Genomic DNA, 22852 nt, shown 5'->3' with positions numbered 1-22852 from the left:
GTGCTGGTAGTGCTGTCTCTGTTTTAAACGCCCCAAAAACAAACAAAAAAAACCCATCTTGGCTCAAGGCAGCTGTGCTCAGCCCGGCTCCTGTGCGGAGGTGTCCCCAGCCCTCCTGTCAGTGCTCTCCAACAACCTGCTGATTTATTAGGAGCGAAACCAGATTAGATTTTATCACCGGGTTGGGTGGCAAAGGGCAGGAAGATTAAATTCCAGGATGACAGTGGGGAGGGCAAGGATGGAAAGTCCATCCCTGCGCTCCTACAGCATGCTATCCTTGGGCTCTGGGAGGCAAATGATGATTTTCTTGTGAGATCTTCACTTTTTTGCCCCGCTGTGTTTTCAGGGCAGCTGGGAGTGTGATTCAAGCCCTGATGAGGGCTGTGGGGCTGCTGCTCTGCCAGGAACTGGTATTTGGAGAACTCCAGTTCCCAAGGCTGCCCCTGACTGCTGCCAGCCCACATCCTGGCCCTTCATGTCCCCATGGCATGGGACAGGGGACTGGCACAACCCCTGGGCTTTGCTGTGTTGCAGTGAGCAGAACTGAGGTCAGTTTCTCCCCACCCCGTTGTGTTTCCCCAAAACGTGGGTGTTCCCTCTTTGCAATGCAGCACGAATGAAGGCAAAGTGAAACATCACCCTCCCCTGCTCCTCGTGAGGCTGAGCTGCGCTGTGGCTGCGGGGAGGAAGAGAGAGGAGAGGGATTTCTGTGGAGCTGAGGAGGTGGTGAGCTCGCTCCATCCTGGGGAATAAATGAGAATCCATCTCAGCATAAATGAGCTGCACTGCGAGGAGGGAGGATTGCGTCCTGGGGAAATGCGGCTGCCTCCTTAGCGAGGTGGAAGCACCCCCAGGGCCTGAATTTCAGAGCCAATCTCATCTCCAGGTGTGAATTCACAGCTCTGGGTAATGGCCAGGGGAAAGCTGCCCACGCTGCACTCCTCATCACAGCCTTTGAGTTAAAGGGGTTATGGACAGCGAAGAAACTTAATGCCTCCCCCTCCCTTCTCCATCTCTCGGTGCATCCATCCCATGCTTCCATCCATCCACCAACCGCACTCTCCACGCTCCAGCAAAAGCCATTAAGAATGACAAAGCACCTTTTTGTTTTAAAGATGGGTCCCAGGAGCAGCAGGCAAATTGCCTGGTTCATGCATAATAAACCAGGCGTGGAAACACACAAAGTAATAGGCTACATTTGTAGGGAAACAAAATCATTAAGCGAGAGCCTGTTTGCAGGCTTGTCTGCGGGAAATAAAACACAGTGAGGATGGGTGTGGAGGGGCTGCCAGCGTGCCCAGCCCCACTTGGCACCAGCTCCTGCCAAAAGCTTTGGCAAAAAATGGGTCAGCACCAGCACGTCCCATCCCTGTGTCCTCCTGGTCCCCACCAACACCCACATCCCCATCAGCAGAGCCCCCAGCACCACCCTGAGCTGCTCCTGCAGAACAAAGGCAAACTGCTGCCCTGTTGTTTCTTTTTTTTTTTTTTTTTTAACATTTATATTTATATATATATAAAAAAATTAAATATATATAATATATCGTGTTTAAGACTAAAAATATAGTACATAATATTTAAAAAAAAGGAAAATGGAAAATAAAAAAATGGCGGGTTTGGGGGGCAGGGTAGGGGTCACAGATACGTGTCTCTAGGGGGGGGGGGAGTCTACAACAGCCTGTGCTGGGAGGGAACCCACTTGCCCCCACGCTCCGGCCGCTGCCACCTGTCCCAGAGCTCCCTTTGGGCCGGGGGGGGGAGGCGGTCCTGTTCCCACTCCCCCACCCTGGGGAGTGTTTAAAGCTTCAGCTTGGCTTCGGGGTGGGATGCTGCCGGGGTGCTATTGCTATTGTGGGGTGCAGCATTTGGGGCGACAGCCAGGGTTACATCAGGCACCATTGCGAGAAATGGCACGTGGTCCAGCCGGGGTGGGGGCTCAGGCTGGGTTGGGCTCAGCACCGTCCTGACAGTACCTTTGGGGTTGTGGTTAAACCCAGTGGGGACAGGAAGGGTAGGGGACCCCCGGCCGTGCCCCTTCCCAAACCGTCCTGCGGCCAAATCGTACCTGCGTGCCGTGGGGCAGCGAGGAGGAGGAGGAGGAGGAGGAGGAGGAGGAGAAGGAAGTTCTGCAGGACAGGGGCCACCGAGCCCGCCCCCTCCCTATGCCAGAGCCAAGCAGGTGGTGAGGGAGCTTCGTACCTAATCCCAAGGGTCCACGGGGGTGCACCCCCATCCCAGCATTGTGCCTCCACACTCACATTGTAAGTCCCAAAACCACCGCACTCATCTGCAGCCTCAATCCTTGCTCTGAGCAGAATCGAGGTCCCTGCTGACCTCAGTGCCCATCTGGGGACCAAAACCCTTCTCCAGGGGTGAGCCCAGCCCTGCTCTCCAATACACCTGTATATACATTCACAGAGGGCTCCCGTCCCATTGCTGTGGCTGTGCGTATGGGGGCTCTGCTGAGCTTGCTGTACCGGGATGGACGGACAGATGGACGGAAGGGAGCCAACCCTGAGTGTGGGGTGTCCCCAGAGTCAAGGCACAGGGAATGGCAACAGGCTGGGATGGGGCGTTTTAGGGAGAAAACAGAAGCCAGGCACAGCACCTCTGTGTGCATATAGATGTATATGCACACAGAGCATCTCCCATGTGCCATACGACGGGTGGTGCTGGTAGGGCCATGCCCCCATTGGGAGGGCTCCAGGGTCCCCCCAGCTGAGACAGGGAAGAGTCTGGGGGGTCCAGCAGAGGAGGACACCCCAGACTCCTTGGAGAAGGTACCGCAAAGACAACCAATATCCCAGTGGGGAGTGGAAGCTCGAAGAAAAGGGACCCAGCACAAGCAGGAGTGGAGCGAGGAGGTCATGATGTGCCCCTGAATATCAGGGGACGGTCACCAAGACCCCATCACCCACCACCCTCTGCCCACCCTAAACGTGTGTCTGCATCCGCTGCTGGAAGCGCTGCCCGTAGTCCGAGTGCTGGGAGGTGTAGGAGAAGCGGGTGGCACTGGCGTACTTGCCCATGGGGTCGTAGGCATCGTAGGGTGCCCGCTCCAGGCTGGTGGGCTGCCCGTAGCCCAGCCGGTACCCGCCGTAGCCACCGCCGGCTGGGAAGGCAGCGTGCCCCCCGTAGTTCTCATAGGAGAGCTGGCTGGCTGTTTCACCACCTGCTGTGCCCGGAGGGGCCCCAGTGCTCGCTGCTGCCTCTGCGCTGTACTCAGATGCAGGGCCACGGCTGTAGGTGTTGAGCTGTGCGTAGCCACTGGAGTGGGACAGGCGTGAGGGTGGGCGTGCGTCGTAACGGGCCGGTCCTGGAGCGCGGTAATCAGCATAGAGCACAGTGCGGGAGGCTGGGCGGTCCTCGTGGGCACGGACGTTGTAGTAGCCATTGGTTGGGTCCTGTGGGGAAGGGAGGGTGGGTGATGTGTACAGCTGGGCTGGGCAGGGTGAGGAGCTGGGCCCTGCCCTCCTCCGAGCATCCTGCACACAGCCAGCACAAGACAGAGCTTTCCTCTTCCCTCTTCCCCATCCCATGCATGTTTCCATCCCCTTCCCTGTCCTTGTCCCCATCCCCAAGACATCTCTGTCCTTGCCCTCATCTCCATCTCTTCCTATCTCATGCTATCTCCATCCCATTCCCATCCCACCTCCATTCCCCATCCCCATCCCCATCCCCATCCCATCCTATCCTTATCCCACCCCATTCCATCTCCATCTCTCACTCCCACACCAGGCCCAGACCTTCAGCTCGTACTCCTCGCGGGTGTCGATGGTGTCGCAGCGCAGGTCCTGCTTCAAGTCCACGTCATCCTTGAACGACTGCAGGAGAAACAGAGAGAGATGGGCTGTTTCCTCCCCAGTGCCACCAGCCGTGCTCCCAGCACTACGACCCTGGTGTGAGCCATCCCTTACCGAGTAGATGGCCTTCATGACACGGGTGGCAGTGGAGACGCTGGCTGTATCCTCCTCCCTGTCAGCATGCAGTGTCAGTGGTTCCCTGTTCACCGTCTCCACCTTGATGTCCAGCTTGCGCAGGGTGACATCCTTCCGACCTAGGGACAGCAGTGGGCTCAGCACGGACAACATCCCTGTCCCCATCTGCAGCCCCATCCACATCTGCAGCCCCCAACCCCACTCACTTCCTTTCCGACGCCGGTAGAGGAAGCAGGCGAGTGCCACGAGGAAGCTGATGACGAGGATGCTGGCCCCAATGGTGGCCCCGGCGATGATGCCCACGGGCAGGACCTCTGCAGGGGATGAGGAGACGGGTGGTTAGCTGGGGGACAGGGGACAGGAGGTGGGCGCTGGCGATGGGGTGGGGACCTTTCTCCTCCAGCTGGATGATGGCGGTGCCTGGCCCGAAGCTGTTCCAGGCGGTGCAGTTGTAGTGGGTCTGGAAGTCGGCCTCCATCACATTGTTGATGGTGAGGGTGGACAGCACCCCGCTCCCCATCGTGGTTCTCTCCACCGTGTAGCGCTCCAGCGTCCCTGCCTCCAAAATGTTCTCCTTCCAAGCCCAGGCCTGGCAGGGGAGGCTGCATCAGTGCCACCCCAGGGGATGTCCCCCATGCCCCGTGTGCCACCAAGGTGCCACTCACGATGCGGTCCGGGGGCGGCGTGCTGCCAATGAAGCACTCCACTTTGCCACGGTCTCCACGTGCCGCGTACTGCACCACCTCACTGGAGATGATGGGGGGCCCTGTGGGAGGCACAAGGGGGTCTTGCTGAGACCTAGAGGCACCGAGGAGACACTGGGTGGCACTAAGCTCTGTGCTGCCTGCTCACCATTGACATAGAGAGTGACCTCACGCTCGCCCACGCCGATACGGGGGACGATGGCTTTGCAGATGTACTGCCCTGCATCAGCCTGTGTCACCGACTTCAGGTACAGCTGGTTGCTGTTGCTCAGCACCTGGGTGGGAACATCTGGGGGGTCACAGGGGCCAGAAGGGGGCATGGCCCCTCTTCGAGCCCCCCTAGCTCAACCCTACCATGTTGGACTCCTTCTTGGTCCAGGTGAGGGTCAGCGGGGGGTTGCCGGACCACATGCAAGTCAGCGTCACATCGGAGCCGATGTCGGTGACGGTGGGTTTGGGGGCCACCATGATGCGAGGGGCGACTGGGGGGAGACAGAGGGTGAGGGGAGGGTGGGAGACATCCAGAGGGGTCAGAGGGGGCTGCCTCACTCACAGTGCACGTCCACCAGCGTGCTGACGTTGGTGCTGCCGATGTCGTTGTGCACCTCGCAGGAGACGGGCTCGGTGAAGAAAGTGTAGTCCACCTGCGTGTCGTACCTGTTCTCCTTGGCATCCTCAATGATCACCCCCCCCTTGGCCCACCTGAGGGGGGGCAGAATGTGGTCAGGAGCCCCCAACCTCGCCATCACACCTGGAGGTCAGGGTGAGCCCCTGCAGGTTTGCCCTCACCTGTAGCCTTTGATCTCAGGGTTGGCGGTGGCCATGCAGGTGAACACAACCCGCTCGCCCTCCTGCACCGTCTGCGGCTGGATGGACAGGGTGACAGTCGGGGGATCTGCAGGAAGGTGGGCGCAGCCACCATGAGAGCTGAAGAGGGCTCAGCACAGCAGAGGGAGGGAGCAAGGGGAAAATCCTCCAGCCCAACACTGCATGGCACAGTGGGAAGGGAGTGCCCCAAAACTGCCATGTGTGGGTACACAGCAGCCCTGCCCAGACAGGTGTCCAGCATCCCTGTCTCATATGTGTGTACCCACCATCCATGCTAGAAATGGATGTCCAGCATCCCTGTCTGATGTGCATACCCACCATCTACACTAGAACTGGGTGTCCAGCATCCCTGTCTGATGTCTGTTCCCATCATCCATGCTCGATCTGGGTGTCCAGCATCCCTTCTAGATGCAGTCACCAAGCATCCCTGATGGATGTAGGCACCCAGCATCCCCAGTCATAACTGGGTACCCATTATCTCCCATACATTTGGGTACCCAGCCCTATATAGATGTCAGCACCCAGCATCCCCAGCACACAGCGCTGGCTCGGCTGGGCAGTACCTTCCCGCAGCCGCCACTAGAGGTCGTTGTTCACCACGCGGTGCCTGCCCAGCCCTGCCTGCAGCCCGGTGAGCATCCACCAGCTCGGCACAACGGGGCTGGGGTCCCCATGATACCCCACAACACCCTGACAGCTCTTAGCTCTGCCCCAGTGCCACCCACGTACCACCCGGCATCATCCCCTCCGTGCCCACGGCGGACTCACGATGCACGTTGAGCTTGACAAAGGTTTCCTTCCCAGCAGGGATGGCATCGTTGGTGCTGCGGCAGGAGAAGACGCGTCCGATGTCCAGGTCGGTGGGGTTGATGGCCAGCAGGCTGGTGGTCGTCTCCCTCTTGCCGTCAGCCAGCACCTCCTGTCAGTGACAAGGGGACAGTCCCCATCAGCTCCAGCTCCATGTGGGGATGCGGTGGGGCCGAGGGGCTGGCAGTACCGTGGTGGTGATGGCTCCGTCCTGCTGCAGCCCATCACGGTACCAGATGATGGTGGCAGCGGGTTTGGCACTGCGTGCCCGGCACGTCAGGTTGTAGGGGGTCCCCGCACGCAGCAGGATTTCGGGGGCTCCGTCGATGGTGGGGTCCTCAGGGGGGACTGCAGAAGGGACAGGGGATGAGATGCAGGCAGAGACATCGGAGACCTTCCCATGGGGTGGGGATTGGAAACCCTTATTTATTAGGGTTGGCTCTTGGGGAAAAGTGAGGGTGCCAGGAAGGGAACTGGGGAGCTTAGGAGGGTGGGTTTGTACCGTGCTTGCAGAGATGGATGCGCTTGAAAGGGCCTGACTGTTTGCAAACAACCATGGGGAGCTGAATGCAATGATGCAAATAGGAACTGGGAGTCTGGTGGAGCTGTGTGGCTATAGGATGGGCAGCAATGGGAGGAGTAGCAGCCGGGGTGATGGGGGCCCCCAGCTAAGACCCTATACCTGGGACCCCCTATCTGTGTACCCCCACCTGGAACCCTCCAGCCCTGCCCCATCTTGGCCTCAGTCTTGGGGAGGGGATGCAGGGGAACCCCCTGAGCTCAGGAGGGGTGAAGGTGGGCCCCACTGGGCCACCTTTTGTGCCAGGGGGTCCCTGTATGGGGGCTCTGGGGTGGGCAGAGTGTGCTGCTCAGTACCCCAGCCGCATCTCCTGCTTGCTTGCCTTTTATCACCCTCCTTTCTAATGGGAATTTCAGTGCCAGGGGAAGAAAGAGAAAAAAAATTAAGAAAAGCAAGAAATCCACCCCAAAACCCCATTCATGCAACATTTCCGCTGCGGCTCCGGCATCTTATCTTCTCCTTCTTTTTTTTTTTTTTTTTTTTTTTTTTTAACAAGACACAAAAGTCAGGGAAATCAAAGTTACTGCACTCGTAGGTCCCGTAACTCAGCCACGGCGTGAATATAGATTAAGGCATTAAAGATAATGGCAGAGCCAGGCTGTGGGAGGGAGGGGAGGGAGCAGCGCGGCGGCAGCAGCATCGTTCCCGCGCCTGCCTGGGCGGTTCGGGGGGGTGGGGGTGGGGAGTGGGAGGACCCAGGGGATCAGGGAGGGTTGGGGGGTTTGCTTTTTACTGAGCACGGTGAGTTTGGCCCGGCGCGAGCGCAGCGCAGCTTCGGTTGCTTGGCATTCATAGACGGCGTCGTCGGAGAGCTCAGCGTCGCTGATCTCCAGGTTGTACTGTCCTGAATCGGCCGTGCCCACGATGCGGTAGCGTGGCCAGGCTGTGGGGACAGCAGGGTTGGCACCGAGGGGACAGGGATCCCGTGCTGCAGTGTGCTGTGTCCTCCGTCCAACCCAAACTCCCCAGGGCTGGGGTTCGATTGGTGCCATGTAGGGCACGGGCAGGCAGTGTGGGTCCAGCGTGTGTGGCATATTCAGGGCATGAGGGGTACTCAGTGTGCAGGGATCCCACTGCATGCAGGATCCCCATCCGACCCCCATCTGTGCAAAATTCCAATGCAAGCAGAACCTCGGGGTGAGCAGGACCCCATTGCATGCAGGCCCCAGTATATTCAGGACCCCAATATATTCAGGACCCCAGCCACACAGGGATCCTGGTGCACGGAGGAAGGAGCAGAGAGCAGCACCTGACCCTGGGAAATATGGCAGTGCAGCTCTGCAGGAGCCCCAGTGCCAAGAGCCTCCTTGTGCAGTGCCATCGCCAGCCCCCCACCTACCTTTGAGGCCCTGCCCCATGCCCAACGCCAGCCCATCCTTGGTCCATTGCACGATCCCAGAGTAGTTGAGCACCACGCAGGACAGCACAATCCTCTGCCCGGCCACCACGGTCTGATCCTCGGGCTCCTCCACAAACCGTGTCTGTGCCGCTGGGGACAGAGTGGGGATTGGTGACAACCTGGGAAGTGCCACACGCTGCCCAGTGCTCCGTCATGATGGTGGCATTGGTGTCCCCAAAGCTGTCCTCAGCCCCACAGGCCACGTCCCTGTGGTGTATTGGCCATCACGTGGGCATCGACCGGTGTGTGTGTGTGTGTCACACTGTGTCACATGCGTGTGGCTCTGTGTCACGCCGTGTGGCTGTGTCACTCACACCAAAGGCTGTGTGTCACACGTGTGCAAGGGGTTGGCTTGGGGACCAGGAAACTGCATTCCCTGCTTTGCTCAGTGGGACAAGGGACATCTCGCCCCCCCAGGGTGGCAGGGGAGCACCTCTCCCCCGCGCTCGCCTTCTCCCTCATAAGCCTCCTGCTAAAATATTCAAATGATTTCCGCTATGGAGTGGGAGAGGGGGAGGCAGAAATCCCTTCTGGGGATGAGCGAGCAGCAGATAACGGAGCTGCTAAGTCCCTGGCCCTGCCTCTGTCTGCACAGCCCCATCAGACCCTGCACGGCACAGCATGGAATGACACAAAACGGCACAGCACATACCCAAAACCCCAGGATGAGGCACCCCAAAGCCTCCAGGATGTGCTACCCCAGCACCACGGGAAGGGGTACCCCAGGCACGGAGGGAGGACCTGGGGACACTCGGATGTCCCTGCTTGGTGCCCACCCCCACCCTGTGACAGGGTTTTTGGAGAGGAGCGGGAGCAGGGACAGGAGGCAGGAGGGAGATAAAGGGAAGGAGAATGGGAAAGGCGAGGGGGGAGGGCTGGAGCTGGGGGGGATGAGAAGCAGAGCGGAGATCAAAGAGGAAGGTGCCTGGAGAGGTGGGCGCGGGGGAGGATGAGAGTGGGGGAAGGAGGGAGCGGTGCGGGGTGGGGGTGGGGGGGGGGGCACAAGCAGACAGACAGACGGCAGAGACGCATCGCCCTGGGCACCACGGGGTGACAGGGTGACACGTCGCGTGCACACGCGTGTGCAAACGTGGGAAGGACAGCACTACCACCCTGCCCCCGGCCCCATCCCCACCGCTGTTTAGTCTGCAGCGGGGCGATGCGGGGGTGGGGCGGGGGGAGGCTCAGCCCCATCCCTCGGTGCGGATCCTTGACCCCTGCGATAACGCAGCCCCCAAATTCTCCCCGAGAACCGGGAACAGCCGCAAGGCACCGGGCAGGCACCCTGCCCTGCCCACCCGTGGGTGCCCGACACGCGTGGGCTCTGTAAGGACCGGGGTACCCAACCACACGCCCGGCCCTGTCTGCCTCTATTTATCAAATGAAGGTCTGATTAAGCCCTGGGGCTGGTGCTCCAATCTCCCTCTCTCTCCTCTCGCTATTAAACTCAGGGTTCAAAGAAAAGCTTTTTATTCGCGCTGACAGCTTTCAGATGGAGCTAAATCTCTCCGCGCTAGAGGTTTTTTTTTTTATTTTTTTTTATTATTATTATTTTATCTCTCTCCCTCCTCCCCTTCCTCTTCTCACAGCTTTTAAATTTAAGCCTTTCCCCCTTCCTCTTCCCAAGTTGTTCGCTTCTATTTATATGGGGGGGGGGGGAGAGAAATACACCAGGAGAGAAAATAAAAAAAAAAAAAAAGGAAAAAAAAAGAAAAAGAAACCCGCTGCGGGTTTTATTCTGCGGGAGAGAAAAGAGGATTTGGTGCCTTGTGGCCCTGGAACCAAGTGGAAAGGGAGAGGCACAAGGGGGCCATCGCCCTGTCCCCATCCCTGTCTCCATCCCCATCCCTGTCCCCATCCCCATCCCTGTCCCCATCCCCATTCCTGACCCCATCCCTATCCCCATCTCTGACCCCATCCCATTTCCTGACCCCATCCCCATCCCTGCCTCCTCTCCCCTGTGCTGTCACTGCGCTGTCACCGCCCGCAGCCACTTGTCACCCAGCACGAGGCAATGGGATGGAAAAAAGCGCAAGCGCTGCAGCCGGCCCCAAAATGCCCCACACGGCGCTGAGGCCACACTGCGAGGAAACCCAGGCTGAGGCTGAGCTCAGCCCCAAGCGATGTCACCGCGTCCCCAAGACCAGGGATGTGACCATGGCCTGCGGGTGCCATCCTGCCCAGGCGGGTGCTGTGCCTGGCGGGGACGCGGCGGCGGAGACGTGATCGAGGCTGGCACTTCCCCGTCCTCCCGCCCCATCTGCTGAGCGGGAGCTATTTTCAGCTCTGGCAATTTGGGGCTTTTTGCTAAAGCTGGGCAGGGACGTGGGCTGGTAGCGGTGGCCTCAAGGACACAACCCCCAATGTGTCTCAGCACAGAGTGGCACCTGGAGCCCCAAACCCAAGAAGGGAGCGGGGATAGGCGCAAGGATGGAGGCTCTCTGTGTTTTGGGGATGCCCTCAGGCAGCTCACGCTGTGTCCCCACGTCACACAACGGCAGTGGGATGGGGATACGGGCACGATCCCAGCCCGGCAGAGCGCTCGCCTACAGCTCACAGCCAGCAGAGTGGTATTTGCTAGAGAGGGTCCCCGTTGCCATCCACAATTTATGAAGCTGCTCTGCCACGATTACCGCAGCACGACAGCGCTGCCCGGCACGGCACGAGCTGCGCGCTCTGAAAGCATCTTGGCAGGAGGAGCCGCTTCCGCTCCGTGTTTGAAGTCACTCAATGCCCTCTTCTATTTTCCTCTCCTTCTTCCCCTTCGCTTAACGCTAAAGCGGCCAGAGGCAGGCGGAGGGGATGGGAACTCTGAGATGTGGCACGAGGATGTGGGGACACGGCGTGGGGTGTGGGGGTCTCAGTGCCAGACGTACCATTGAGGGTCAAAGCCCCAGTGCGTCCCATGTCCAACCCCACCAAAACCCATCCAACCCCTCGGACAACATCTCCTCTCTCTAATCCGTCTCTGATTGACATTAATTGAATATTACTACCTTTTAATTCCTCTGTAATTGAATCTCGCAGCGGCTACAACGCAACCCCCCTGCGCCAGCATCCCTGTCCCCATCTCCATTCCTGATCCCATCCCCATCCTCAATCCCTCTCCCTGTCCCCACCCCCGTCCCCTTCACAGCTCCCTCCGCTCCCGTCCCGCAGTATCGGAAACTATTTCTCTGCCACCCGATGACGGCAGCACAGCTCTGGCATTCGCCCAGCGCCGGGCTGGGAGGCACCAGGGCGATGGCAGGGATGAGGCTGCGTCCTCCCGGCAGCTCACTGCCATCCCCAGGGGGGGGTGGCCCTGGGGTGTCCCCTGGCACAGAGTGGTGGGGGCCGCTCTGTGCCTCTCCCCCCTTCCCTCTGCTGGTGGTGGCACAGCTCTCCAGGGAAGGGATGCTCCAGTTATTTTCATTTTTTAAAAGGCGAAATTATAAAAACAAATGAGAAGGAGATGGGTTCCCCTCCTCCCCATCACCTTTGGGCATGCTGGGTCCCTTGCTGTCCTCCCCATGCCCTGGCACTGTAACCTTGGTTGTGCCACCCGCACGGCACCCCCATGGGGCACACACTGGGGACATCACTGCAGTGGGGACATCGCTGCCTTGGGGACATCACTGCAGCTGGGGATATCAGTGCACTGGGGACATAGAATCACCTCCAAATCAGGGACATCACCGTGTCAGAGACATCTCCACACTGGTGATATATCCAGTGGGGGACATCACTGCACTGGGAATATCTCCACATTGGGGACACCTCCACAATGGGGACACCTCTTCATGGGGGACACCTCTGCTCCGGACTGGCTCTGTGCTCCCTCCATGCAGAGGAGTGCCACCAGCTGTGCCAACACTCGGTATCCCCTCGCTGCTGCCCCCCGCCGAGTTCCCACTGGCCGCCGAGCGCCGCCGCGATTGCTTGTGACACCAATCTCACAACAAATTTAGCAGCTCATTTCCCGGCCGATCAAATATTCCACCTCGATTACCTTGCGGGCAGGAGACGGGCGGCGCGCCGCCGCGCGGGCAGCCAACACCTCCCGCCGTGTCACAGCCCATCAGTGTCACCAGCGCCGGGACGCCTGCGCTGCCGGGGACAATGGGAGGAGGGCTGGGGGGTGGACATGGCCCCATAACCCTGCTGGCACCGTGAGGAGTGATGGCGAAACTGAGGCACGGGGAAAATGCACAGAGAGGGGGGTCCCCAGTGTAGAAATTGAGGCATAGAAACAGTGTGCAGAGAGGGGGTCTCCAATGGGGAAACTGAGGCACGGGGATGGTGCCTGGAACAGGGGTCCCAAATGAGGAACCAGAGGCGTAGGGACAGTGTGCAGAGAGGGGGTCTCCAATGGGGAAACTGAGGCACAGGGGCAGTGCATGGAGAGGGGGTCCTTGATGGAGAGAGAGTCCTCAATGGGGAAACTGAGGCATAGAAACAGCGTGCAAAGGGGGGGGTCCTCAATGGGGAAACTGAGGCACAGGGCAGTGCATGGAGAGGGGATCCTTGATGGGGAGGAGGTCCTCAATGGAGAAACTGAGGCACAGGGCAGTGCATGGAAAGCGGGTCCTTATTGGAGAGGAGGTCTTCAATGGGGAAACTGAGGCATAGAAACAGTGTGCAAAGGGGGGGGGTCCTCAATGGGGAAACTGAGGCACAGGGCAGTGCATGGAGAGGGGGTCCTTGATGGGGAGGAGGTCCTCAATGGAGAAACTGAGGCACAGGGCAGTGCATGGAAAGCAGGTCCTTGATGGAGAGGAGGTCCTCAATGGGGAAACTGAGGCATGGGAACAGTGCCTGGAGAAGGGGTCCACAATGGGAAAACTGAGGTATAGAGTGCACAGAGAGGGGGCAAAGAACGGAGAAACTGAGCCATATAAACGGTGCGTGGAGAGATGGTTCTCAATGGGAAAACTGAGGCACAGAGCGTGCATGGAGAAGGGGTCTCCAATGGAGAAACTGAGGCACAGGGACAGCACAAGGAGAAGGGATGCCCAAGAAGCAGAGCAAAGGAAATATGTAGGGGCTGGCCCTGACACCCCATAAATGCCATCAGCGATGGGGATGAGGCAATGGCTCATAATCAGACACAGTGCTGGGAACATACGGAGCGATTTTCAATTAAACCCTCGTTGGGAAGAGGCATAAATACCAGGGGAGATGACGCGGTGGAATTGGGTTCTATTTTTCGTTCCCGAGGAGCCTTAAATATTCCCCACCTAATAATAATAATATAAAAAAAATGAACTCCCGACTTACGAAACAACATATAAATTCCCCTCGTAATTACATTACTTTCAGCGCGGCAAAGATGCCAATAAAATATAAACCAGCGTTGGGCAGGGAGAGGAGAAAATATAGAACCAAATAAATGAATTGTGTTATTGCATTATGGCAAATGAGCTGGGGGGTGGGGGGGCTCCACGTCCCTGTTGGAACCACTGCTGTCCTCTCAGTTGCCACTGTCCAGGGGGTTTGTGCCCCATAAGAACCTCTCATTTCTTCCCCATTAGAATCCCATTTAGTCCCCACGGAAATCCCATTGGTTTCCCCATGGAAACCCCATTGCTATCCCATTGGAACCCCATCGCTGCTGCTTGGGAATGCTGCTGCTGTCCCAGAAAAGATCCATTCCATGGCAGCTCCCACAAAGACCCCACTGGAAGGCCTCTGGAGCCCCACTGCTGCCCCGTGGCATTCGGTGCTGCACTCAGGGCTGATCCTGGCAGCGCCCCAATGAAGGATTCCCATAGGAACCCCCCAGGCACAACACGCACAGCCACCCCACAGGACCACTGTGTCCCCAAAATCCCTGAGCACCCTCCCTCCACGTGCCCTGGGGGGTCTTTATCCCCTCCACCTGCCCCACATGGAGGAGCCCCAGCACCATTCTTTGCCCTCATCCCCTGAAAGGGGGCAGCCAGGCAGAAAGACAAAAAGCTGTGGGGCCAGGGGGTGCGGGGTGGGGGCTGCATGTCAGCACAGCGGTGTGCACGTGTGTGAGTGCACTTATCTGCTGGGACTGCACAGAGGTGCACGGGTGGGTGTGCACCAGATGTGTGCACGCACCAGTGTGCACACGTGTGTGCGTATGTGTGTGTGTGTGTGCACGCACCAGATATTTGCTTGCACGTGAGTGTGCGCACCGACGATAATGACTGCACCGGAGAGTGCGTGCATGCATGCACCAGCTGCATGAGCGTGCACAGCATGCATGTGTGCACATGCTCCAGCTGTGAGCTTGCACGGAACACCCACGTGCTGTAGGAGCTGAGAGTGCAAAGTGCAGGCCACGTTCACGTGCACACGCTTGTGCACATGCGTGTGTGCATGTGTGTGCAGCCACGTGCATGCTCCCCAAGCCCAGCAGAGCCATGCAGCCTTCAAACCCCAGCCCCCTCTTCCTCCACCTCCTCCTCCTCACCCCCCACTCCACCCCCACCCCCCCGCCTTGCTGCCCTTTGCACTGCTACCAAACAAAGCCCTGCACTGCAGCTGTGCCCCCACCAACACTGGGGTCACCCCCCCAGGTTCTGGGGTACCCACAGCCCCCACCCATGGGCATACAGAGCTGGCAGAGCTCTGCCCTCGTTATTTCCTCTTCATTTTTGGGGCTGTCAGAATTATGGAGCAGGGCTGTTTATTGGCTCGAGTTTAATTAATTTGTGTAATATCCCTGTTAGGAACAATGTCTAATTAAGACTTTTGTTTGTGTGTGCACGCTGGGGGGAGGGGACTCCTTCTTTGGGAAAGGAGTGGGGGGGGGGGGGGGCAAAAACCATCCCCAATCATTAATGGAGGGGAGAAAATATTGAAATAGGGCTGGCAGCCTTCCACCGAGCTGCTGGTACGCAGGCTCGTTACAGATGTCTTAATGAGACATCTCCTAATAATGGGATTATCAGTTGCATTGAATCGGGATGAGCAGCTGTGAGCACCACTCGGGCATGGGGCACAGCAAGAGTGGCCATGGGGGGCACAACCCCTGCCTCAGTTTCCCCCCACTGCTGTGGGGTGGATCTGGCACTGTGCAGCATTCAAACCTGGCGAAAGGGGCACTCATAAAAGCCTTCATCTGGGAGGAAATGATGTTGGGAAGGAATTGGTGGGCATGGGGCTGTGTGCTGTGCCCCCACCCCATGTCCGAAGCTGCAGGGATGAGGGGACCCCAGTGTGCCCCAGCTGCATGGACCTGTGTTCCCCACCCCCCTCTCACTTCCCCCCAAGTCCCAATGGGAAACCATACACAGGAACCTCAGCCCCTCAGCCCCTCCTGACACCAACTCTGTGAGGATTTGGGGTCCTGGGTGGTGGTGGGGGTCTGCAGAGCACCTACGAGGTGGTGACACCAGGGGGTCCCATGGGTTTTGTGCCCATGGCATTGCAGTGGCTCAGCCATGAAGCTGGGGTCCCCATGGGGTGGGGGCTGTGGGGATGGCACGAGGGGGGGGCCCTGCAACCCCCACCACGGCCCCGTGCAGGAGAAGCCGGAGCAGCGCTGGCTGCGCTCCTGCGGTCAGAGCCCAGCAATGATCCCACAAGCCTGGAATTTGAGGAATTTCCTGCCAAGGCTCTCTGGAAGACAGGGAGAGAAAGAAAAGCAGCGCTTAACCCTCGACTCCCTGCGCCCGGCCCCAATCCCATAGCGGGTGGGGGATGCCAGCGGGGTGGGGAGCACTCTTAAAAATGCTCTTTTTTGGGGGTTCACTCCTTGCTGCCCCCCCCTCCTATCTGCTTCAGTCAAGCTGCAGAGCCCTGCGGTTGTCTCTGGGGAAAACAGCTCGTGCCTCAGTTTCCCCACTGCAGCAAGCACCCCTGGTAGAGGCCACCCCCTCCCCCTTGTCCCCAGCCTGTCCCCATGTTGATCCACAGGAACACCAGCGCCAGCCCCCTTCCCCCAGCAGCCCCCAACCACGTCGCAGTCCCCGCTCCCGCCCCCTAAGGGCTTCAAGAGGTTGGGAAATCCCCGTACCACCGAGCCCAGCTCCGATCTGCGGTCCTGCACGCAAGGAAGGAGCATCTGGTGAGGAGGAGGACTGAGCAGCACAGAGCATTGCATGTCCCCATCCCCAGCACCACCAGCGGTGCCCTGCCCGTGCTGACACGCTCTGCGACGCACCCCTTGCACATCCAAGTGTGCTCCCTTCCACGTCCACATGGGCTCTTGCACACCCGCTCCCTTGCACACTCGGCCCCGCTCCTTTTCTCCGCCGTTCCTATGGCAACCTCCGCATGGCACACAACCGCTCTCCGATTTGAAATAAAAGTTGTTTTTCCTCCCCTCCTCCTTTACTCCACTCTTTCGCTTTTCCCCCCCTCTCTTATTTTGATTTCCATTTGGATCATAATCCGCCCGTTGCCATGGCAGCGCTGGCAGCCCATTATGTTCCAGCCCTTGCAGAAAAGGCCCCGCTCCCGTTTTCCCTTCCCTTTTCCAAGGGGTTTGAGGAGCGAAACCCTCCTCACCGCAGGGCCAGCCCCTGCCACTGCTGTCCCCAAGCAATCACAGTGCCCGGCTCTCATGTAGCACCACGACCACATCCCATCCATCACTCCCAGCATTGCGTCCCACACCCACATCCCCTTAACTCTGCCCATCCCAGCATCCTCCTCCCCTGAACCTCTTAGGGCACCGCTGTGTCCCCAACACCCCAGGCGCAGGGACACCTCGGAGCTCATCACTGTGACATTTGGGTGGGTTTGCCACTTGGCCACCTGTGCCCATGTGTGGGTGCAGCGCTGCAGGGTGACACGAGGAGCCACGTGGCCAAAGCAGGACCATCCCCTGCTCCTGGCCCCTGCCTCTCTGTCCCTGCCCCTCACCTTGGTCCCCTGCCCGTGGTCCGTGCCCCTCAGTCCTCATCCTTTCCTTGGCCCCCAGTCCCTGCCCGCGCCGTGCCCACCCCTGGCTGGGAGCAGGAGGTTATGAAAATGAGCCGTGTGCCCAGGAGACTGTAATTATCTGGTAAGTGTGAAAGCTGGAGTGATTAATTAAGAGATAATAAAAAGAAAAGGAGGCTAGAGAGGGAATAACGGATGCTTTGATGATAAAACCTGAGGTAAGGCAAGCAATTAGGGGAATCTTTATGGAGAGTTAGCTATAATCCCCCTGCTGCAGCGCGGCGGGGGGCTGAGTGCCCACGGACAGAGCCACGGACAGAGCCAGCAAGACCTCGGGGACACTGCATCTCCACCCAGGAATGGGCACTTGGGACACTGCTGGGACTCCTGGGGGGGGTGGCAGCCCCATCTGACCCACCTGGCGAGGTGGGTGCCAAAAGGATGCCCCTAAGGATACGCTCAGAGGGGCAGATAGGCACCATGGGTGCAGCCCAGGTGGGGTCACGGCAGCAAGAAAGCTGGCTTAGGATTAGATCGTTCTCAAATGAAAGGCTGTGGATGTAATTAGTGGTGGGCAGCGGGCGGAGGGGCCAACAACCCTGGTCTCACCTCCAATAGGAGGTTGGTTCGGTGCCAGAGGTCACAGCAGTCGGGTGGATGAACGGGGGGACAGACAGACAGACCTGGGGACCCTGCAGGTGCTGCTGGTGGCTGTTGTATCAGGGCTGGCACTGGGGTAGGGATGCTGCCTGCCTATGAAGCTCAGCCCCAGGTGGGAGCAGCTGGCTCAGTCCTGGCACGGGCAACCCGGGCAAGCCCTGGCACAGTGTGGTGATGCCATGCAGGATCCATCCCATGGCCTCAAGGCTGCTATGGAGCCCTGTGGGGCCAGGGGAGCACTGGGGGTCATGATATTTTCCCATGATATTCATCCCCTCCCCTTGCATTTAAGCCCCTTAATCCCAGGGTGCCCTGATCCCAATTTGCCCAATGGGTTTCTGAAGGGCATTGCGGGCATGTGGAGGTGACGAGAACAGGGTCAGCCTCCAGGACCCCCTCACCGTGCTCTGTAGTGCCTCCCCTGAGATTCTATCTCCTCCCTGGGGTGCTCTGGGGACATGGTCGGGAGGAAACAGTGGGGACAGTCATAGTGACCCGGAGGGGATGCAGGAGACAGCAAACACAGTGCTCTGCGGGTGGGCAAAAGAGCACCACAGAGCCAACAGCAGCTCCTCTGCTCCGTGAACATCCCAGCACCCCCCAGCCCATGGAGGGGACGATGCCACGTGCTGGGGCATCCCCCAGCCTCAGGCCCAGGGCCACCCCTCCTTTCCTACTGCTTTCTCTGGGGCTTTTATTGCCCAGCAACACACAGCAGGCACCAGGGTATGGCATCGTGGCTCCAGCAGCATGTGGGGAACCGAGCCTGGATAAAAGATGAAGCGGGGGGGGGCCACATGCAGGCACCCACCACCATCCTCAGCAACCTCCCGAATCCTCCCAGATGGCCACATTTGGGGTGCAACCACCTCACCCCACTCACAGCACAAGGTAGAGAACCTGTGCTCTGCACCATCCATCCCTCCCTCCTGCCCCATTCCCTGGGGATATGGGTGCTAACGGAGGAGGTGAGGGGTTCCTCCTTGGTGGTAACACCTTGGGGCACATGCAGTGGGACCACAGCTCTCTGCCCACTCTCCCACACAACCACATCATCATCCCAGACACAGGGACCCACAGCATCCAGTCCCACTCCTGTCCATGGGGTGGATATACCAGGGTCCCCCATGGCACATGGGAATCTCAGCCGCTGCCCCCCAACCCCAGGTGAGTCCCTGCTGCTACATCTCCACTGTTTCAGTTTCTCAGGAGAGGAGAAGGGAATGGGAGGGAAAAAGAAAAACACCAAAAACCAAAAGAAAAAGAAAAAAAAAAAAACCAATGAGAGAAAGAGAAGAAGAATCGCCCAGAAAATGAATAAATATTTCAATTTGAGGCGCAATCACAGCGAGTGATTGAAACGGGGGGAAGAATAATGGGTTTCATTTAGATAAGATACAGAAAATTATTTAGTGAGAAATGAAGAGTGATGAAACCCATTCAACATCTTTGTGCGAACGAGTGGAACTCCATGAATGGCAGCGACCCCCCGGAACGCACATGCCTGGCACGGGGGGGGGAAGGGGGGGGAAGAAGGGGGGGGGAGGGGGCAGAGGGTTTGCCCCCTCATCTCCCTGCTCTGCTGTGGGACCAGGGTTGGGGGGGGGAGCAGAATTTGGCAGTGGTGGGAGCGCGGTGAGGCTCATGGTGGGACTGGGGGGGTGCGGTTATGTTGATGGGGTGCTGCCACCCAAATCCCCTCTCTGTCCCCCTCGGCACATGGCACGGAGCGGGAGCTCGGGCGCTTTTGTTCCTGGGAGGGCAGTGGAGCCCTGCGGCGCTTCCCCCAGCCCCTGCGCGGGGGAGTCTGGGATCGACCCCCCCCCCCCCCCAACGGCCCCAGCCCTCTAAGAGGCTTTGCATGCTCCTTTTAAACCCCGGTTCGACTCATTTTTGTTCCTGGCATCTTAGCAACGCCGCCCCCTTAATTAAAAATTAGATTGGATTTTGCAGCAGGGAAGGAGCCGGAGGCCGTGCAGGGCTGGCGTGGCACAGGGCAGTGCCCTCAGCCTCCCCCCCCACCCCATCCTGAAGGGGGGGGGGGTGCCCTGGCTGAGCCCCCCCCCCAACTCAGTGCACACGTGGCCGCATCCCGGTTCTGCACCCCTCACTCTGAATGACCTTGGCTGAACAGCCCCCGTGCCTCAGTTTCCCCCCAAAGGCCCTCTGGGGTCACGCAGGGACACGGGGGGGGGAGGGGGGAGGAGAAGGGGGGAGTTTGTGGCTTGCAGCAAACCCCATAAAGTGAGCAAGGGAATGGAGATGTGCTGCATTCCCCCAACCCTGCGCTCCTTGAGGGTTGCCTCGGTGGGGGTCGGGGGTCCGAACTGCCCCCACACTCCCCTCTTGCACACATGGATGGACAAACTGTAGTCCCCACACAGCTCTCCCCGATATCACCACGGCCAGGCCACATCCCTGCACACATCACCCCGTGACGAGTCCCCTCCGCTCCCTGGGGTGCACAGGGTTGGCTCCCCCCGCCGACAGCTCCCCGCACCAACCCACCCCGAGCCCCATCTTCACCGCCGTCGCCGCTGCGGGACCCAAAACGGGGGGCGCGACCCCCACCGAGGGGCACCAGCGTGACCAGAACGGAGGGGGCACGACCCCCACCGAGACCCAAACGGAGGGGTTCAGCCTCGGAGAAGGGCGGAATCACGCACCGGGACCTGGTAACGGAGGGAACGCTCAGATCTCCCCCAGATCCGCGCGGGGGCTCCGCGGGACGTGGCTTCAGGACCCCCCCGGGCGCATCCCAGTGGGGCGCGGTGCACTGGAGCGCGGTCCCACCCCCGAACACAGCCCCGGGCCGAGGCGAGGTGGGGCCGAGCCGAACCGAACCAAGCCGAACCGGGATGGAGACCCGAGCCGAAACGAACCGGGATGAGGGCCGAGCCGAACCGTGCCGAGCCGGGATGGGGGGCTGGAGCCAAACCGTGCCGAGCCGGGATGGGATGGGGGCCCGAACCGAACCGGGACGGAGCCGGAGCGGTGCGCTGCAACTTGGGACGCGCACTTCGATGCCGGTACGCGATGCTCGACGCTCCCGGAGCGCGGTGCTCACCTTGCCCGTAGCAGTCAGCAAGAGTCAGGAGGCAGAGGAAGAGGAGCCGCATGCTCCCGTCCCGGCAGCGCTGCGGGCACGGGGCGCGGGGGGGGCCCGCTCCCCGCCGCCCCGCTCGGCCCCGCCGCCGCCGCCGTTAGAGCATGGCCCGGCCGGGCCGGGGCCGGGGCCGGGGCCGGGGAAAGGCCACGGGCTCCGCTCGCTCCGTGCAAAACCGCTCCGTGCCGCTCCGAGCTGAGCCGCGCCGCCCCGGAGTGCGCGCTGCCGGCGGGGCGGGGCCGGGCCGGGGGCGGACTCGGGACACTTTGGGGAGGGGGAGCGGGAGGGCGGGGGCTGCGAGGTGTTCGGGGTGTTTGCGGGTGTGTGGATCTGCGTGCGTATGTGTACACGCATGTGGAGGCATGTTGGTGCGCGCGTGTTGGTGTGGAAGCGAGCGTGCGTGCGTGTGCGTGTGTGTGCACGCATGTCGGTGTGTGTGCACGCATGTCGGTGTGCACGCGTCTGCCCGTGGCTGCAGGAATGTTAGTGTGAGCACATGTGAGCGTGGAGTTGGGGGTTGTTCTTTTTCGTGCACACTCGTGACAGCGTGCGTGTGTGTTGGCTGCACCCTCTTTGTGCGTGTTGGGGTGTGTCTGTGTGCACACACGTGTGTGCCTGCTGGTTGCGTGTGAGCAGCATGGCGTGCACTTGTGTGGGTCTGGCAGTACCCACTCAGGACCCACGTCTCCTCTCAGGACCCCCCTAAAACTCCCAGTACACCCCCAGGATTCACACCTCCCCTCCAAGACCAACTGTATCCCCTCTAGAGCCCCCAGCTTCCCCCCTTCCAGGATCCCCTGCTCCCACCCAGGTAGGGGGCTGTAGTCTAAGCCCCTCCCTGCTCCTTCCTCACCTCTCCTCACTCACCACACGCTGATCCATCCCTCTCTATTCCTCTTTGAAAACTTTCTAAGCCGCAGCTGAAGGCCTTGGATATCAGTGGCTCCAAAAATCCTCTTGCCTGCAGGCTCCAGGGAAGGGAAGCTTTCCAAGTAGAGCGGAGCGGGCTAAGCTCTGGGTAGAGGCAGAAGCTTCAGCTTTCATGGTTGGGGTTTGATTTTTTTTTTTTTTTGGCTGCTGTTGTTGTTGGGTTTCTTTTCTTTTCTTTTCTTTTCTTTTTTTCTTTTCTTTTTTTTTTTTTTTTAATAGAATTTCTAGCCCTGAGGGTTTTAGAGAAAACATTGCAAATGGGAACCAGCGCGGCTGCCTGAGTCAGCAGCATCTCCTGCGCCCGCCGGGCTGCGGCTGTGCCAAGGGTGGAGGCGAGCAGAGCTGGGGCCGAGAGCCTTTCCTTGGCTCCAGCGGGGATTTCTAGCACCGATTTAGATCGTTTTATTTATTTACTAGTCGTATTTATTTACTTATTTGTTTGTTTGCCAGACCTGCTTCCTCCAGCCTCCTCCCTGCGCTCTGAGCTTACGGAGCCTGTGCCGTACGGAGGGGGCTCACTGCGGGCACTGCTCCCCACTCGGGGGCTCTTCCTCCTCCTCCCCTTCACCCCCCGCCCCACTCGGGGCTGCAGCTTCGTTCTCTGCACCTCCTCCTGCTCCCTGTCCGCTCCCCTCCCCGGATCGCAGACGGCGGCCCCGCGCTGCCCCCTGGTGCCTTCAGGAATCCCGGGACGGAGCATCGGAGGGGGGGTACAGGAGACGGCAATGAAAGGAGCGGAGCGAAGGGGTGTTTAATAAAAACCGCGGCCGCTCGTGGATGATGTGGCGGCTGCGTGGGGACGATCGCTGTGCTGCCGTGTCCGGCCGGGCGCAGAAACCTTCTGGCTCTCCAAAGCTCGTCCTCTTGTCCCAGACTCCACAGCCCTTTCCCTCGGCGCTGGGAGGGAGGGCGGGGGGCTGGGGGGGTGGGGGGGAGAGGCGGGATCCGCGTCCCGCAGGAATTCGGGGAGGAGAAGAAATGGCGCGGAGAGGGAGGAAACGTGCGGGAGTTCGTGGAGCGCAAAGGAAAGGGCGAGAGGTCAGGGGGGAGAGGAGAGGA

At 59.7% G+C, this 22852-nt stretch overlaps 1 protein-coding gene across 2 annotated transcripts; it reads right to left on the bottom strand.

Annotated features, from left to right (window-relative positions):
• Positions 1-1082: 1082 nt before the first annotated feature.
• Positions 1083-21116, bottom strand: KIRREL1 (kirre like nephrin family adhesion molecule 1). Of its 2 annotated transcripts, none has more exons than XM_085210103.1 (15): positions 20825-21116; positions 8197-8346; positions 7591-7740; positions 6468-6625; positions 6239-6389; positions 5432-5537; positions 5196-5344; positions 4997-5124; positions 4791-4917; positions 4604-4704; positions 4329-4527; positions 4145-4252; positions 3918-4057; positions 3747-3824; positions 1083-3404 (listed from the first exon to the last, which is right to left on the bottom strand). In XM_085210103.1, exons 1-15 carry the CDS (start codon positions 20874-20876, stop codon positions 2934-2936), a joined length of 2268 nt encoding a protein of 755 aa, XP_085066229.1. In that variant the 5' UTR covers positions 20877-21116; the 3' UTR covers positions 1083-2933. The 2 variants fall into 2 exon arrangements, with proteins under 2 accessions (XP_085066229.1, XP_085066228.1); XM_085210102.1 differs by lacking the exon at positions 20825-21116 and adding an exon at positions 16229-16325.
• Between the last annotated feature and the right edge of the window lie 1736 nt (positions 21117-22852).

This window comes from Meleagris gallopavo, chromosome 27, assembly GCF_905368555.1.
Source record: "Meleagris gallopavo chromosome 27, MGAL_WU_HG_1.1, whole genome shotgun sequence".
NCBI lineage: Eukaryota > Metazoa > Chordata > Aves > Galliformes > Phasianidae > Meleagris > Meleagris gallopavo.
This window is presented reverse-complemented; position numbering and strand designations above follow the sequence as displayed.